The 17,437-nt window shown below is 41.8% G+C and overlaps 1 protein-coding gene across 12 annotated transcripts in view; it reads right to left on the reverse strand.

The window, feature by feature from the left end:
* Positions 1-17,437, reverse strand: part of LOC146353922 (E3 ubiquitin-protein ligase RNF213-like) — a 138,390-nt gene that overhangs the window by 60,711 nt on the left and 60,242 nt on the right. For all 12 annotated transcript variants that reach the window (XM_084837661.1, XM_084837660.1, XM_084837658.1 and 9 more), the window contains 9 exons: positions 16,730-16,888; positions 15,849-16,450; positions 13,642-13,807; positions 11,732-11,949; positions 10,581-10,721; positions 9,818-9,979; positions 3,469-4,609; positions 1,179-1,372; positions 871-1,023 (listed from right to left, as the gene is read on the reverse strand). In XM_084837661.1, coding sequence (XP_084693787.1) covers positions 871-1,023; positions 1,179-1,372; positions 3,469-4,609; positions 9,818-9,979; positions 10,581-10,721; positions 11,732-11,949; positions 13,642-13,807; positions 15,849-16,450; positions 16,730-16,888 — 2,936 coding nt within the window. The remainder of the gene's footprint in view (positions 1-870; positions 1,024-1,178; positions 1,373-3,468; positions 4,610-9,817; positions 9,980-10,580; positions 10,722-11,731; positions 11,950-13,641; positions 13,808-15,848; positions 16,451-16,729; positions 16,889-17,437) is intronic.

Here is a 17,437-nt window from a genome sequence, read left to right on the forward strand (position 1 = left end):
TCTTAAAAAGGCACTTATAAATTAAAACAATTAACTGGTTCAAAGATAGCTGAGCATTCAATAAAACATTTTATATTTTATATTATAAAATATATTATTATATTATATAATATATTATTATATTATATGGAGTAAGATAATTTTATTGTGCAAATATAAAATAATACATCAACAACATTTCATGAAGTAGAAATGGGAGTATAAAGATAAGAAGTTTATACATAATTTTAACAATTAATAGAGCAATCCTAACCCCCAGATCTGCTGGCTGGGGTTCATGTGTGTGTATGTGTGTGTTAGGACTGGGTAGAAGTGCCCTCCTGCTGGCAGAGAGGAGCTCTGCAAGTGGAGGGCTCCCATCCAACCTGGTGGCCCAGTTCCACTGCTGGTAGCTTTTGTAACACCACAGTGGGCCAGCTTTGGATCTACTGGATGCAAAGTCTCTCCAATCCCCTTTAGTCTTTAAATTATTTCACAGCCATAGAAATTCAAAGAAGTTGACTGAGTACATTTACCTTCAAATATAATCAACATTAGTAGACAGATGCTAAAACTATTATTTCTAGGTATCAGAAAGCCTCCTTTTTGAGTTGAGTATGGTTTTCATCACTACAAGTATTTTGAAACATGTTAGCATTTTCCTGAATTATTTAAGAAAATCACTGCTATCTTAGCATACTGTATGTATGATTTTAGTATCAAGAATTTCCAAGAAATTCTCATTATAAATGCCTGATTACATTATAGTTCAACTTCATTAGCAATCAAATGGGAGTTTGGCAATAGGATTCAGTAGGTGGTAGCCTCCATAATATATAATGTGCACCAGCAAATCAAGAACATAGCAGACATATATTCAAAGGCACTTACAGATCTTGTTTGCTTTTTGGCTGATGGAGATGCTTCAAGAATTTCTATGACATACAAGTGACACTGTTTCCGCAGCCAGAGTTTCCCATCTATATCTGCCAGGTACTGTAAAACTAACAGCTTGAATAAAAATTCTGGAATTCCAGCCTGGACCTAGGAGAATACAGAAACTTAAATGAATGAACAAAAAAGACAAGATGCCACTGCCCCTCATTGGTCCACTGGTTATACAAATATCTACTAACAAAATGGTTTATTGAATGTGTGGGGGTGAGGAACAACCTGTGTCAAAACTGCAGTGTACTCACTGAAGAAGTGATATCAAAATGAAATATCATGGGCTGATTCTGGTACCGATGGTCCAGGAACGGGAGGAGAGATTTCAGAACTTTGTTTTCATCCACACAGGGATTTATCAGCCGAATTGTTTTTAAGGGCACATCAAAGTCATGCAGTTTTGCTTCCATTTTCTCATGCAGCCTCTTTACATAGAGAGATTTTCCTATTAGTAACAAAATCACATTTTAGATATTAAAGAATATAGAAGAGAAATAAAAACACAGTAAATTGGCTTAAGACAGAACTTCCAGAGTGTGAAATACTGCTTAACAACAAGTAGGAATAAAGGGGAAGGGGTTGATCTAATTTTCTCATGATGCAGTTCAGCATGACCTGTTTTTTCCAGCAAATATCAGTCACAGCTAATGCCGCCTGTTCTGGGACTACATTTCTGGGTTTTGTTTTAGAAGAGTCAGCACCTCAGTTAAAGTCTCTTCTGCAGTATCTGTCCATCCTTGGGATGAACATTGTCCCCTTCAAGCTTGTCACAAAACAGCAGGCCGAAATTCCTGCTCTCAAGGCAAATCTATCTGGATAGGTACCCCAGCCTTCTACTTAAGGCAGCATTGCCACCCCATTATTCCTGTGGTGATCTTGGTAGTTATGTACTACTAGTGCTCAGTATAAAAATGGAAAATGTGGATAACTCAAAACAAGAGAAATGAAAAGTAGCCAAGGTACCCTTGTATCTTAAAGTGGTGGTGAACAACCCACCGCCTTGGGGTGGGGGGTGATACACGACCTGTGCCCCGCATGCCTTAACTGCAGTCCCCCAGGGTGCCCTGATCTCCCCCCCACTCCTTCTGCTGTTTCCCCACTACTGCTAGCAGTGAGAAAAGATCAATATATATCAAGAGCACTGGGGTGTGGATGCGCACTGCAAAGGACCAGAGCGACTCCATTTTCTGTTAGGTATCCATTTTATGTAGCAAACTCTTGTGAGCTGTTCAACCTTGTGAGAGGCCCTGGGGGAAAGCACAGGCATGATGGTATCTGACCACCTAAAGGGAGGATGGGATCTGGCTTATCTTGAAGCTCTGGCTGTCTCCAGCCTCAAGTCATAAAATGCCCAGTTCCACAGCAGGAGCGGAGACTGCTTTCAGCTGGATCGGTGTGAAAAATGTCACCTCTCCTTTCAACCCTTCCTCGACGGGATGGGGAGACAACTGGAGCCTGGCATGATTAGTGTATAAAACTGGGGAGAGCCATTGAGCCTTTGCCTTTGTTCCCATCTTGCTTTTGGGAGAAAGAGCGATTATGTCTGGCACGGCTTATGAGAAGGCCCATTCCAAGATATGCGTAGGTCGTAGTTCTTTTATTTTTAGTCTGTACTGGGTTTCCAACTGTCTTGTGCTTGCATTGTTTTATCTGTACCAGTTTGGCTTTGTCACTTCTAATTCCCCTCTTCCCTCTTGTAAATAAATTACTTACCTCTTAAAGCTGTGTGTTCTTTCCAGTTTGGGTCAGTGCTAAGTCCAGTGTTACTCCGTGGTTGGCACTACTATTTCTATCTTGTCCTTGGCAGCTCTGGGAATCGAGGGAACTAGTAGTTTGGTCCCTGATTTGGCAGAACTAAGGAGGCTAGGCAAGCCTGGGGACTCCCCGGGCTCAGGCTGGTGGCAGAGTGGGCAGTGGCAATTTTCCATTAGAAGTGGTTCAGTTTTGAATCACATTCTGTCCTCTGTCTTCCTTTACATGCACCTGCAGCTCTCAAACTAGAATCATATGTGCCCTTGGGCGCACAAAGGTTGTGCAGCCCTGTCTTAAAGCTACGGAGAGAGGGACAATGCTCTTATCTTTGTTCAGGAATATTGTAATGACAATGTACCATATTTAACACTATTGCTAAAAGCAAAGAGCCTTACAAGTAATGACCTTGTGGGGATTAGTTTCTTTATTTGTTAAATTAACCCTAGTGTTGTCTGAACCCTAAACTGTGGTTAACATTAGCTATGGTTTGTTTAAACAATCCAGTTTCATAACTCTTGGTTTGAAGTACGTTTCTTTCAAACAAAGTTAATATTAGCCACAGATTGTTGGGATCAGAAAAGAACACATGGCAAGCTGTGGTTAAACTGGAAGTGAAAGCTTCTGAGCTCCTTCTGGTGGCCACGCTGAAAGAGGTGGGGGAGCACATAAGCCTGAGGCTTGTTGTGGCTCATACGTGTCATGCTAAAACTATGATTTAGTGTGACATCCAAACTGGGCCTAAACATTCTGAATTCAAGACAGAAGACTCTATGAATGCAGTTCTCTTACCTACGCCAGCTCTTCTGGAAGATACTATCCCAACACACATTTGGTTCTTGAAGACAGAAGCTGATGAATTTGCAGGCTGCATGGCTTTGTAATGATCCCCAAGGTAATTCTGAATATCCTCCAGGGGCTGATGAGGGATCATGTGAACTTTGAACTGAATGAAGACAGAAGGGACATAGCAGTGCTCTCTCTCGCAGTTGCAGAGGATCACTAGGCAATAGTCATCTTGATGCTTTAAGTCAAGGCTCTGGAACAGTTCCTCAGACCTGTAGCCAACATCATAATTCAACTCATCTGCAAACAGCAAGGTGTAAATCTTCTTCTCCTTGCAGCCTGGAGTGAGGCACCGCCTTAAAAATAGTTCTACTTGCTGATAACTGGTTTGTGATGTACACAGCAGGACCTCATCATAAGATGGTAGCATCTCCTCTGGGCTGTTCATGTAGATAGCCAGTGCTGAAGCCAAGACTTCAGAGCGAGGGCAAAGAATGAGGTTGGGCCTACCGACATGAAGACCTCGTGGCAATATTCGTGTAATGCTCCTCTTCTCCAATCCTGCCAGTTTATCCAGGAAAATGCCAAGGGTTTCAATGTCCAAGCAGCCTGGAAGGAATGAGCCCATGCTCTCCATGTAGGACGCCCAGATATGCTCTAGCTCTACAGTCAACTCTGTCCCCCTTTCCAGCAGTCCAAAGAGATTAGCAAAATTCCTTGTTGGTTTTCTAGATTCCACTTGTTTGGAGACCTTCTGGACATCTTGTTTGCTGCAGCTGCGTTTTATAAATGACAGCATCATTAGGGCAGCTTCGCTGGGGCACTTTGAGCCAAGTTCCTTGCACAAGTAGACAATCTGCTCAGCCATGTAGTAATTCAGATAAAAGTACTGGGATCGCTTTTCAGACATGAAATGGTTCCACCTCTCCAGGAAACTCTCCATCTTTCGACATATGGCTGGCAGAACGTCTGTCACTTCTCCATTTCCCAAAAGGCCACAGCTGGGATTCAAATTGAAGTCCATGATAATACAGAACTCATCCTTGGGTGAACAATGTACATCAGCTATCCAAGATCGGAAGAGAATGTTTCCAGCAGAATAAAGGTCTATGAAGGACAGCGCAAGTCTCTGAACACTAGAAAATATCTGAGGGAAAATAAATGCACACAATGGGAGATATAATGCAAGTGACTCTAAATGGTACTAAATGGCAGAGTATGTATTACCCATTAACAACCTGATTGCCAAAATGCCTCAGCCCAGCCTCAATTAGCTCAATTTGCTAATTGCAAATTAGAACAGCTCCAACAGAGACTGTGGCTTGCTGTTTGGGACTAGTGAGATTTAGGAAAGTTTTGATTCCACCATTTAGTATGAAATGGACCTCCAAAGTGGTTAATAATCATAAATATACATTAATAGCATAATGGCATTAATAACAAAACAAATAAAAACTACTTTAAAAGTAGTGGAGCTATTAACCTGAAACGAGGAACTGGCTCCAATTAAAGATGTATGTAAGATTCTAAAATCAAAATATATGGAGCTGGCACAGGGAATTGGTTCTCACAACTGGCCTGATATGTTACGTAACATTCTAACCAGAACTTACCCAAATTAGGAAACTGGTTATGAAACCTTTCTTCCAAATGCATTTGCTTAAGAGGAGTGGCTGAAGGGGGTAGTGTCTACTCTGTCCCAATGAAAAGGTATTAAACATACAGTAGCTGTTCATCAGCTAGCAGACGTTTGCTTTGGGGGTCATCATTTGAAGTTGTCCCATGAGTCAACAAATATCCTATAAGCCTTTTTTTCCCCCTCTTTCTCTTTATGTTTCTTCTTTTATTTTATATTTTAAAATAGACAAAATATCTAGTATAAAAATGTTATTGACTGTTGAAGATTCATCTTAAGTTTTACTATTATACAATACTATATTCTCTCCTTTTGATTTCTATTACTATTATTATTACTAATATTCAGGCTTTTGAGAATGAAGTGTAGAACTGTTGCATTGATATAAAAGATTGTTTTACTAATTGTAAGATTGTATAATAGACATAGTTTTTTAAAAATAGAACACCATTGGGGGTTGGGAGATGTTGGAGTTTAAATTTAATTCTTAAGGGGTAGAGAGGGGGAGAGAGGGCGGGGGAAGGGGAAAGAACTTGTTTCTTTTTTCTTGACTTCCTTCCTTTCTTCCTCTCCTTTCTTTTTTCCGTTCTTTCTTCTCTTCCTGTTATTATGGTGTCCTAACTAAAATATTGTATGGATGAGAAGTGAAGTATTGAATAGGTTGTTGGTAATTTTGGTAGTGTTTATAAAGATAACATAAAAATATATTAAAAAAATATCCCATAAGCCTTGTTAAGCAAGGAAGACTCATTGGCTATATGGACTTGAATCTTGCTAGCTCTCTCATTAACTTAGGTTCTTCTATTTTAACAAATTCACGTTTAGTTTAACAGCATTACTGTGTCCAATGATTAATTACAGTTCTATTTTACATCAGCCTTGATACTGCATGTCTTAATAATGAAACAATATTTCAATCAATTAAAAAAATGTAAGCACTACAATTTGGAAAAGGATTAAACAATCCTGGAGATAAACAGCCCTTTACTCAGACTTTACCAGTTAATATATTGAAAATGCAGCCCTCCCTACATTATAATGAAGCTGCAAGTTTCACAATTCTACAGAAAATTGCCTCACGAAATTCATTGGGATGTTGTTCAGTCGTGTCCGACTCTTCCTGACCCCATGGACCATAGCACGCCAGGCCTTCCTGTCCAGCACTCTCTCCCGGAGCGTGCTCAAGTCCATATTCATTGCATCAGTGATGCTATCTAGCCATTTCATCCTCTGCCGTCCCCTTCTCCTTTTGCCTTCAGTCTTTCCCAGCATCAGGGTCTTTTCCAGAGAGTTTTCTCTTCGCATTAGGTGGCCAAAATATTTCAGCTTCAGCTTCAGGATCTGTCCTTCCAATGAGCAGTCAGGGTTGATTTCCTTTAGGATGGACTGATTTGACCTCCTTGCAGTCCAGGGGACTCGTAAGAGTCTTCTCCAGCACCACAGTTCGAAAGCATCAATTCTTCAGCGCTCAGCCTTCCTTACAGTCCAGCTCTCACAGCCATACATTACTACTGGGAAAACCATAGCTTTGATTAGACGGACCTTTGTCGGCAAGGTGATGTCTCTGCTTCTTACTATGCTGTCTAGGTTTACCATAGCTTTCCTCCCAAGGAGCAAGCGTCTTTTAATTTCAAGGCTACAGTCACCGCCTGCGGTGATCTTGGAGCCCAAGAAAATAAAATCTGTCACTGCTTCCATTTCTTCCCCTTCTATATGCCAGGAAGTGATGGGGCCAGATGCCATGATCTTCGTTTTTTTAATGTTGAGTTTCAAGCCAACTTTTGCACTCTCCTCTTTCACCCTCAACAAGAGGCTCTTTAGATCCTCTTCCCTTTCTGCCATTAGGATGGTATCGTCTGCGTATCGGAGGTTGTTGATAATTCTCCCGGCAATCTTAATTCCGTCCTGTTCTTAATCCAACCCGGCGTTTCTCATGATGTACACTGCATATAAGTTAAATCAGCAGGGTGACAATATGCAGCCTTGTCGTACTCCTTTCCCAATTTTGAACCAATTGGTTGTTCCATGTCTGGTTCTTACTGTTGCTTCTTGACCCTCGTACAGTTTTCTCAGGAGACAGGTAAGGTGGTCTGGTACTCCCATCTCTTTCAGAATTTGCCACAGTTTGTTGTGATCCACACAATCAAAGGCTTTAGCGTAGTCAATGAAGCAGAAATAGACATTTTTCTGGAATTCTCTGGCTTTCTCCATGATCCAGCGAATGTTGGCGATTTGATCTCTAGTTCCTCTGCCTCTTCGAAACCCAGCTTGTACTTCCGGTAGTTCTCAGCTCGCATACTGCTGAAGCCTAGCTTGTAGGATTTTGAACATAACCTTGCTGGCATGTGAAATGAGCGCAATTGTACGGCAGTTTGAACACTCTTTGGCGTTGCCCTTCTTTGGCATTGGAATGTAAACTGACCTTTTCCAATCTTGTGGCCACTGTTGAGTGTTCCAAATTTGTTGGCATATTGAGTGCAGCACTTTAACAGCATCATCTTTTAGGATTTTAAATAGCTCAGCTGGAATACTGTCATCTCCGCTAGCGTTGTTGTTACTAATGCTTCCTAAGGCCCACATGACTTTAATCTCTAGGATGTCCGGCTCAAGTTCAGTGACTGCACTATCATGGCTATCAGGGACATCAAGATCTTTCCTGTATAGTTCTTCTGGGTATTCTTTCCACCTCTTCTTAATCTCATATGCTTCTGTTAGGTCCCTGCCTTCTTTGTCCTTTATCATGCCCGTCTTTCCAAAAAAGGTTCCCTTTATATCTCCAATTTCCTTGAAGAGATCTCTAGTCTTTCCCATTCTGTTGTTTTCTTCGATTTCTTTGCATTGTTCATTTAAAAAGGCCCTCTCATCTCTCCTTGCTATTCTCTGGAACTCTGCATTCAGCTGGATATATCTTCCCCTTTCTCCCTTGCTTTTCGCTTCCTTTCTTTCCTCAGCTACTTGTAAAGCCTCATCAGACAGCCACTTTGCTTTCTTGCATTTCTTTTTCTTTGGGATGGATTGAGTTCCTGCCTCCTGAACAATGTTACGGACCTCCGTCCATAGTTCCTCAGGCACTCTGTCTATCAGGTCTAATCCCTTAAATCCATTCCTCACCTCCACTGTATATTCATAAGGGATATGATTTAGGTCATACCTGAATGGTTTAGTGGTCTTCCCTCAAACTGATACGTTCTTCAATTTAAGCTGAAATTTTGCAACAAGAAGCTCATGATCTGAGCCACAGTCAGCTCCAGGTCTTGTTTTTACTGACTGTATAGAGCTTCTCCATCTTTGGCTGCAAAGGACATAATCAATCTGATTTCAATATTGACCATCTGGTGATGTCAATGTGTAGAGTCGCCTCTTGTGCTGTTGGAAAAGAGTGTTTGCTATGATCAGCGTGTTCTCTTGGCAAAAGTCTATTAGCCTTTGTCCTGCTTCATTTTGTACACCAAGGCCATGCCTGCCTGTTATCCCGGTGATTTCTTGACTTCCTACTTTAGCATTCCAATCCCCTATGATGAAGAGGACGTCTTTTTTTGGTGTTAGTTCTAGAAGGTGTTGTAGGTCTTCATAGAACCGATCAACCTCAGCTTCTTTGGCATCAGTGGTTGGGGCATAGACTTGAATCACTGTGATGTTGAATGGTTTGCCTTGGATTCGTACTGAGATCATTCTATCGTTTTTAAGATTGTACCCCAGTACTGCTTTTCCCACCCTCTTGTTGACTATGAGTGCTACTCCATTTCTTCTAAGGGATTCTTGCCCACAGTAGTAAATATGATGGTCACCTGAATTAAATTCACCCATGGTTGTCCATTTTAGTTCACTGATTCCCAAGATGTCGATGTTCAATCTTGCCATCTCATGTTTGACCACCTCCAGCTTACCTTGATTCATTGATCTGACATTCCAGGTTCCTAAACAGTATTGTTCTTTACAGCATCGGATTTTCTTTTCACCACCAGATACATCCACAGCTGAGTGTCCTTTCGGCTTTGGCCCAGCCGCTTCACTCTTTCTGGCGCTACTTGGAAATACCCTCTGCTCTTCCCCAGTAGTATATTGGACACCTTCCGACCTGAGGGGCTCATCTTCCAGCGTCATATCTTTTAGCCTTGTGATACGTTCCATGGGGTTTTCTTGGCAAGAATATTGGAGTGGTATTATGACATTATAATGTCACTGGGATGACATCATAATATATCCAATGTTTTCCCATTTTGCAGGGAAAGCCAGTACAAGGATAATGTCAAATATCCTCATGGTTATTTTTTCCTTTTTTGATCTTAATCCCTTCAACATTCTCGGCAGGCAAACTCTTGTCCAAGAAGATTAATGTTCACAAAGTTAGCATTTTAATGTTTTTAGTTTTACATTTTGCCAGGGGTCATTGGAACGTAGAAGGATCTACAGGTGGGCCTACAGAAATCCCAGCCTGATTTCAAGCTCAGAACTGCTTCTGTGCAACCAGAGGATGAGACCGTACCATTCTCAGGAACAAACACATTAATCAGCACTTTCCTATCACAATTCAGTAATAAGCAAAAATCTCTGAACAGGTCAAACTGTATTATAGATGCCTGAAATAACTATTTTCTCTTGATCTCTATAGTCTCTCAATACAGTCTAGAACTGGAAACAGGACCTCCCCACCACACGCTCCTCAACAGGTCAATAAGTATTAAAAACACACATAGAAAAGTACAACTGAAAACTTACCTCAGAAAATTTCTCCACTTCTGCACTCTGTTCTACCTTTCCCGACATCAGCATCAGCTTGTTCATCAGTTCTCGGAGCTCTTCCAGAGAGTACTGCCGTACCTCTTCTCGGTCACCATGGCTTTCTGGGATGGTCAGGCGCAAGACAGTGTCCAGAGAAACCTTCCAACAAATAATAATGACTACAAATGAATTTGACTTTTGTTTTACTTCTTTATGCAGTCATGTAAGGCTTTTCCCTCTAGGGAAAGCAGCTGGGAGCAGTAAACAGAGGTCTGTGCTACATGCTGAAAGGATTGTGCCAAATGATGGGGAAGTTACAACATCCTCTGAAACACGATGCTACCGAACAGGTGTAGCAAGTACTACCCAAAGAAAGAAGTCATGGGAAAACAAATTCTCAAGTTTACAGTCTGTGAATACTATAAAAGAAATCCCTAGTCTGTTCAATGCTAACAATTACAAACTAAGACTGTGTCCACATTAGAAAACTGTTGCTCAGAATGTTACTTCACTGAGACACCAGAACAGTTAGAAAGAGCTTACAGTGAGATGTACTTAAAAAGGGCCACATCATTTTTAACACAGTTTAAAATATTGATGGTGGTGGTGAGATTCCACATGTATTGTTCTTTGCTAAACCCTCCACTTTACAGCAGGCTGGTTAGTGTGGTATAAACAAAAAAATAGCTACCAAGAAATAAGCAGAAACATTACAAGAACTGGGACAATATGCCCTGCGCCCCTTCAAGCAACACCTCACCTTCTGGCCTTCTGTTGGTGCCCTAATTTTGTAGATTCCTTTGGCACTGATTGTAGTTGCCAGTGATATAGAGGACAGTTCCACAGAGCCATGGCTCTCTTTTATGGTTTTTAGCCATTCCAAGTATCTTGCAGAATCACGCTGTAGGGCATATGGAGAAGTTATAAACTGAGCCTCATACCTTTTTCTCAGATCAAATCACAATGTGAAGCTAGACACATTGTGATTTGATCAAAGGCATATCGGAGATGTTGATGGGGTATGATATGGTGACAAATGGCAATTTAGAACCAAGCATAGACTTTCTTTAGTTTGAAGAATTTTGACTGCACCATTTTCTGTGCTGTCACCATAGAGACAGATACCTTAAGAAGTTCAAGTAACATGCTACTGAATTCTCCAAATGACATGATATACAAACTGCAGCGTATGTGACAGAATAAACCCCCAAATTTCCCTTCATATACAGAGGACAAACTGCTCTGTAGACTTTAGGTTTAAGCAGTTACAGATGGGTATCCCTGCAATAGCGCAACTTCAACATCTCAATTTTGTGCTCTGTGGTTCCTGAACCATAAACATAAACCTAGTAAACCAAACCAATTTAGGGTGCAATCCTATCCATTGTGCCTTCGATGACTGGAAGCCCCCAAACTCAGGGGCTTCCAATCATCCAATGCAGGACGGGAGGAGCGGAGGAGGTGATCCTCACCTCCCCATCTTCCTGTGCTGCATTTTTTGCTAAATGGGCTTTTTTCCCATTGGGAAAACAGTGCTTTGAAGGGGGAGGGAAGGAGGCTGGAGAGGCCTCAAGGTAGCTCATATCCTGGCCTCTCTGGTCTCCTCCCCTCTCTGCCCACTGAAACACCCCCTATCCTCCTCTGAGGTCAATTTTCTGACCTCAGAGGGCAGCCAGCAGGGTTCTTTCCAGGCCAGCTGTGAGGGGTCGGGGGAGGGGGGGGTCAGATCTCTGAATCCCCCTTCCAAGGTCAGAGCGCCTTGGAGGGGGGAATCTGAACAATCCTGTAGCCCCTCAGACAATGTCTAGGGGCCTTAGGATTGCTCCCTTAGTATCTTTATCAAATACAAATACACAGCTTTCCAAGAGCAGGTAACACACAGGTGGACTAAGGTACTGCTGCAGGAATTACCAGTTTCTTGGGGAGGCTGTGGTCACTTTCCAGGGCTTTCCACAGTTTCCCTAAACATCTCATGAACTCCTCAAACCCCGACTCCCGCTTCAACTCATATAGCAGGGAGGAGTAGCCAAGTACAGCATCATGGAAACAAGCCACACGATCCACATCCATGTCATTCTCTCCTGCAGAGATAGATGCCAGGTCCACAAACACCTTCAGCTCATTTATATCTAAGGGAAATGAAGAAAGCACTCGGTGAGAGATACCAGGAAATTTACTATCTATGAGCTCCTTCCATGACAGCACTACAAGTTATTCTACTAGAACTACCTGCTTGTGTAATCTTAACTGAACTGAATGTAAAATAGTGCAGTGGAATAAATAACAAGGAGGGAATCAGAGGAAATGGATTTAATGTATTGTCTTGATTTCTCTTAAAATAGATACAGTATTGCCAGCACAGATGCTCAGTAAGAAAGCCATGGAGAACCAGTTTTGTCAGAACCAATGTTGTATCATGCAAAAGAATGAATAACGGATAACGAGCATGTATGGGTGACTGCTCCTCATTTTTATGAAACGCTGTGCCACATGTATCTACTATCCTGCCATATTTGCTTAATTATTTCTACCATAAGTAGCCACAGCACAAAATCAGTTACACATTAAGCCATCCAAAGTCTACAATAGTAGCCATTTGGATTGTATTTGCTGTTTTTATTAATTAATTGTATTTATTAATTCTGCTGTTTTTACATTCTATTAAAAAATGTTTTTAGAATACTATCCATTAGCTACTTGAGCTGCTTGTATAGATGGCCAAAGAAACTCAGCACAGAGGTCAGGAAGAGCAAAAGTTATGTACCAGTTACTGAAAGACAGTAGAAGAAATGCAAATAGATTTTCTCCCTGGAATACCTATGGCTACCCTGTAGGTGCTGACTTACAGATCAGTGTTATGTTAGCCCAAGACTAGAGGGCATACACTACTGGGCCCAACTGAAGGAGTGAGGGGATTAGGAATGTTAGGAATGGAAGGGAATGAGCAGCCTGTCACTTCCTTTCTCCACTCTTCACAACTCCCAATACCTATGCCAACCACCACTGGGGAGGGAGAGGGAATAGACAAGGGACCTGTCCTGCCACTAATTCATCTCAGAGTTTCCTGAGATTTAGAGACCCTATGGTGATGATCCCTGGGTACTCCTGCCCATTGATCCAATGAATTCAGTAACCCGAAGGATGTGTGGCTATGGCTGAAATGCAATCAGGATTTCCTAGGACACAGTAGCCTCACACCAGTAACCTCTGAGTTTCTGCTTGCCAGCTCATAGAGCCAAGGGGTGTAAAGTTCTGCAGCTGCCACAAAAACTATTGCATTGCCAAAAGATCCTGGGACAGTATGACCCACTGACAATGATATTTACACACTAGTTCCATGGAGATGAGAAGTACAGAGACCAGCTGCTGCTGAATCTCATGAGGTGCAATAGTATAGCTCCCACATGGTGACAGCAGCAGCTACTAATGGCACCAAATACCATTCTTCTTCCTCGCTCTGCCCCCCCGCAACAAAAAAACCTCATGCCCACTTCCTGAGTGAGCAAGAGTAAGGAAGATGATATGCATGTACAAGAGTGTGTGCCTCATTGTGCAAAAAAATGAAAAAAAATGCAAGGGAGAGAGAAAATACAGGAGCCATCAGATGAAGGAATGAAAAAGGAGGAGGATGGGAAACAGACATGGATAACATTATGGCTCCTCCCCAGCAAGATTTCTTGCAGGTCTCAACTTGTACTATTTGACAAGCCAAACAGAGGAAATACATATAACAGGATCTTCCTTAATGTATTTAGTATCACTCCCAGTTGCTTTTAGCCCAAGGCCAAGAAACAAAAACAGCAGATATATATCTGCTCTACCTTCCAAAGCCTCTTTGACCCAGTTGACAAAGTCCCTCCTGAGTGCAAGCTCCTCCAGGCACCTAAGACGTGGTTCATTGATGTCTTGCAGCAGTTTCTTAGCACGTATCAACTGATGACTCATGGAAGAGAGCTTTTCTTGCTGCAAGAATTTAAATCCACCTGTCTGAAAAACAAATTATATGAAGGAAAGAGAAGCACTGCATATTAGGGATGTGCAAATCCTGTCCCTTTATTTCCATGGAGTTTTTCCTCATTTTTGCCCTATAGTCTTGGAGATCCACAAGAGCTACATGGACTGTTTCTGATATCATTGCTTTTAGGAGCTGCAGGTATAAATCAGACAGACATCCAGTTTCTCATCCAAATCCAGATACTGTACATTGCTTTCAATGAAATACAGACCCACATTCTTAAACCTCCACGTAGCTTGTAAAAGACTTTGCACATTCAGCCACTTTTTTTCTGACAGAAAGTAACATCAGATAGAATCAGGCAGAGGGCAAGTGCAGGGTAATTGCCTGACAGTTGTGGAGAGGTAACTGTCTGCTACGCTCTAGGCCAAAGGGCTGCCCCTTTAATGCTCAGCACTCTTCAGTAAGGGGGTAGAGCCTGGGAAGGATAGTTAGGCTGAAGGGGTGCAAAAGTTCAGTTGGGAAGGAGCTCTTGTTATTCATCCATTCATTGCCTCATAAAATAAATTTCTCTAGATGTTTTACAATAATGATAAGAATACAAATAAGATCATGGTAAAATCAACTCTATGAAACTAATAAACATGCTAATGCAGCATGACATATAAGATCACATTGTATGCATTAGAATAAGTTGGCCCCTGGGCTCTGTTCAGGGTCCTGAAGACCTGCTACTGACCACCCTTGTCTTGAGGAACGTTGAGGGACCTTAAGGAAGCCTTGCTTGTCTGTATCCTGTCTGTTCTCACCTGCTCCTGGCCACTTGCCAGATTTGTACCTTTCTGACTTGCCTGTGGGCTCATTTCCAGAAAAGGACAGTAACCTTTTCCCAAGTTCATCAAGAGGAGCCCTGAGCATAGCTGCCTGCCAAGGCAAGAACAGCTAGTAAGGGGAAATTAATTTCCAAATCTAGTAATAGGCTGAAATTTTAAGACCTCACTATATTGCAGTGGAGCTGACTTCACCCTCAGGCTGTTGTGCTGTTTACTTTCATTTTCCAATTCAGTACTGTATTTGCTTGTTCCTAAACAGTCAGCCTGCAATTTAGGTGAGTAAAAAGTGAGTAAACTCTGCCTTTTTTTAAAAAAAGGTAAGGAACTTAACAGTAGGAGTCCATAAATTAGCCCTAGGCACTGAAGTAGTAAAGGAGAGGGGAGGGAAACCCCTTTCCCCCAAACACAGGAACTCAATTGCCTGCAGAGTTCAAGAGCAAAGGGGGAGAATGAAACCAAAGGTGGAAAGAGGCAGCCATTGTAGAAGAATGCTTACTCCTTTAGGAAATAAAAGCAGTGCTAATGCATCCCCCACCTGGGGTGGCACAATAGGTTGTCACAGTCATCCTGCAGGGCTCAGGAGCACTGCATGGCTAAGCATTTGATCCAGAGGGATGGGCAGCTGCAAATCACCAGAGGGAGCCCAAAAGGGGGGGGCAACCCTGAGATGGCATGGGTACCCCTTGAAGTAAGCACCTCTTTCATGTTAAGGCTGCTGCTGCTACCTTCTTGGTTTTGTCTTACTTCAGGTCTGCTTTAAGGGGCAGACCCAGCCATTCCAGACACTGCGGAGGCAGGAAAAAAAACTGCCCCTAGGGAGGAAAGTAGGAGACTTGGCCCCTTAGGCTAGTCTTCTTCAATAAAAAGACTGGCCTAGGAGGCTGAATCTTGAACTTTCCACCCTAAGGCCAGTTTTTTTCTTGCTTCCGCAGTGTCTGGAAGCAGGTTAATTGCTGGGCCTGCCTCCTACTGCATGGGGTAAAGAAAATCCCAGAATCTGGACAGCACCAAATAGAGAGAACAGTGGTTTAAAAACCATGCTGAATTCAAAGGGTATTAGTACTTAAACTACTAAAACAACTTTATAACTAACCCACATGAACTGTGCCTGTGATAACACCTAGGTACCACTGAAAGGGCATCCTAGCAATTTTAGAAAAGACTGAAGCCAAGTTCAAAGCCCCTTAAGTAAGTTTACTGGACAGCCTCTTGAGTGGTGGTTTTAAAAAGATATACTTACAAGGCTCAGTAAATGCAGCAGGACTTTGAAGTCACCAGAAAGGTTCAAACATTCCTTGACTTTGTCAATAACCTTAGCAGAGTCCACAGCCAAATGTAATTCATGATACTGCTGGATCTGCTGAATCCGTTCACCTATCCATTCTCCACCATCTTGATGCAGAAGATCACACATAATCCGGAAATCATTTCTCAGTTCCTCATAATCATTAGTAAAATCTTTGAAGAGAGCATCCACCTCAGCAAATGTGAGCTCCCCAGATTTCAGGCTATTATAGAGCCTATGAAATTCTTTGTAAGAAGGATCAAATACGGAATCAGGCACTTCATCAAGATTCAAAGTGGCAATGTGCCCTTCACTGACCAAATCCTCACATTTCTCTGCCAGCTTTTTGGCTTCCTGGTCCCAACAATACTGGAAGATGTGGCTCTCTTTAACATTACATATACGCTGAGATATCTCCTTCAGGCATGGACTCAGGTGGTAATAGGTCTCTATTTTATCATCACTGTGGAAAACTGGATTCCTCACATTCACAACATCATCCAATGCTTTTGAGGCTAGATTTTCACTGTGCTTTTGCTCCATTTCAGTAATAGCCACTGAAATGAAGAGAAAGTCATAACTTGGTTTAGTATTTTATCTTTCCTGTATAATTATTCGCATTACAATGGCAAACACCAATCTCAAGATTAATATAGTTTACATTTTCACAATTTCACCACCTAGATCACTCTGCTTTTCTGATGGAAGCTTCTGCTGCCTTCTCATCTCAGTTAGCTGTATTTCTATTCCCATCTTTAGAGGCAAATTAAACAATTACTGTAAATGAAAACTATCAATAATCTCATTATAATGTTAACCATATTTTTAAAAATTACCTTTTACAAACTCTTGCACTTTCCTGCACATATCCAAGAGGGAACCCAACCATTTTTGCTCTCTCTTGACAGTCAGTACTTCTTCGAACCTCAACTTCAGCAATTTTTCTAGCGTCAATCTATGGTCTGATTTTTCCTGAGGTGAAAGTTGCTTGCACTCTGAAATGAAAATTGCTAATTACAGCTATCATTAAAAAAAAAACCTGCCCTTTTGCCTTTAATTTAAAAAATAGATCTCCAGCATTTCCCATAATAAATTCTTAAAAAGACAGTCCAGTTCTTCAGAACTCTTGTGCTTTTCAATATCTATCCCTACCTGCTGGCTCAGGCTTCAACCAATCCAAGGTGCTGAGTTTGCCCTATGATGGCTGAAACAGCTTTGGGCCAGGATATCTGAAGAACCACCAATTCCCATATGAGCCTGCCTGTAATCTGAAGTCTTCATCAGAGGCCCTATTGCAATTCCCCCCCCTCCAAGAGAGATTAGGTTGGTTGGTACATGAGGCAGGAGCTTTTTCTGTAGCAGCACCTCAACTGTGGAACTCCCTCCCAAAGGAGGTCCAGCTGGCTCCATCCCTAAAGAGTTTTAGACAGGCAGTATAAACGACACTGTTTTGACAGGCCTTTTAAAATTACATTTGACCCATTTTTAAAGCATGTTCTCACTTTTTTTGTTTTTATGGTATGATTTTATTGTATATCGCTTTA

This window comes from Heloderma suspectum, chromosome 2, assembly GCF_057233095.1.
Source record: "Heloderma suspectum isolate Gila_16-S chromosome 2, 16-S_ref, whole genome shotgun sequence".
Taxonomy (NCBI): Eukaryota; Metazoa; Chordata; class Lepidosauria; order Squamata; family Helodermatidae; genus Heloderma; species Heloderma suspectum.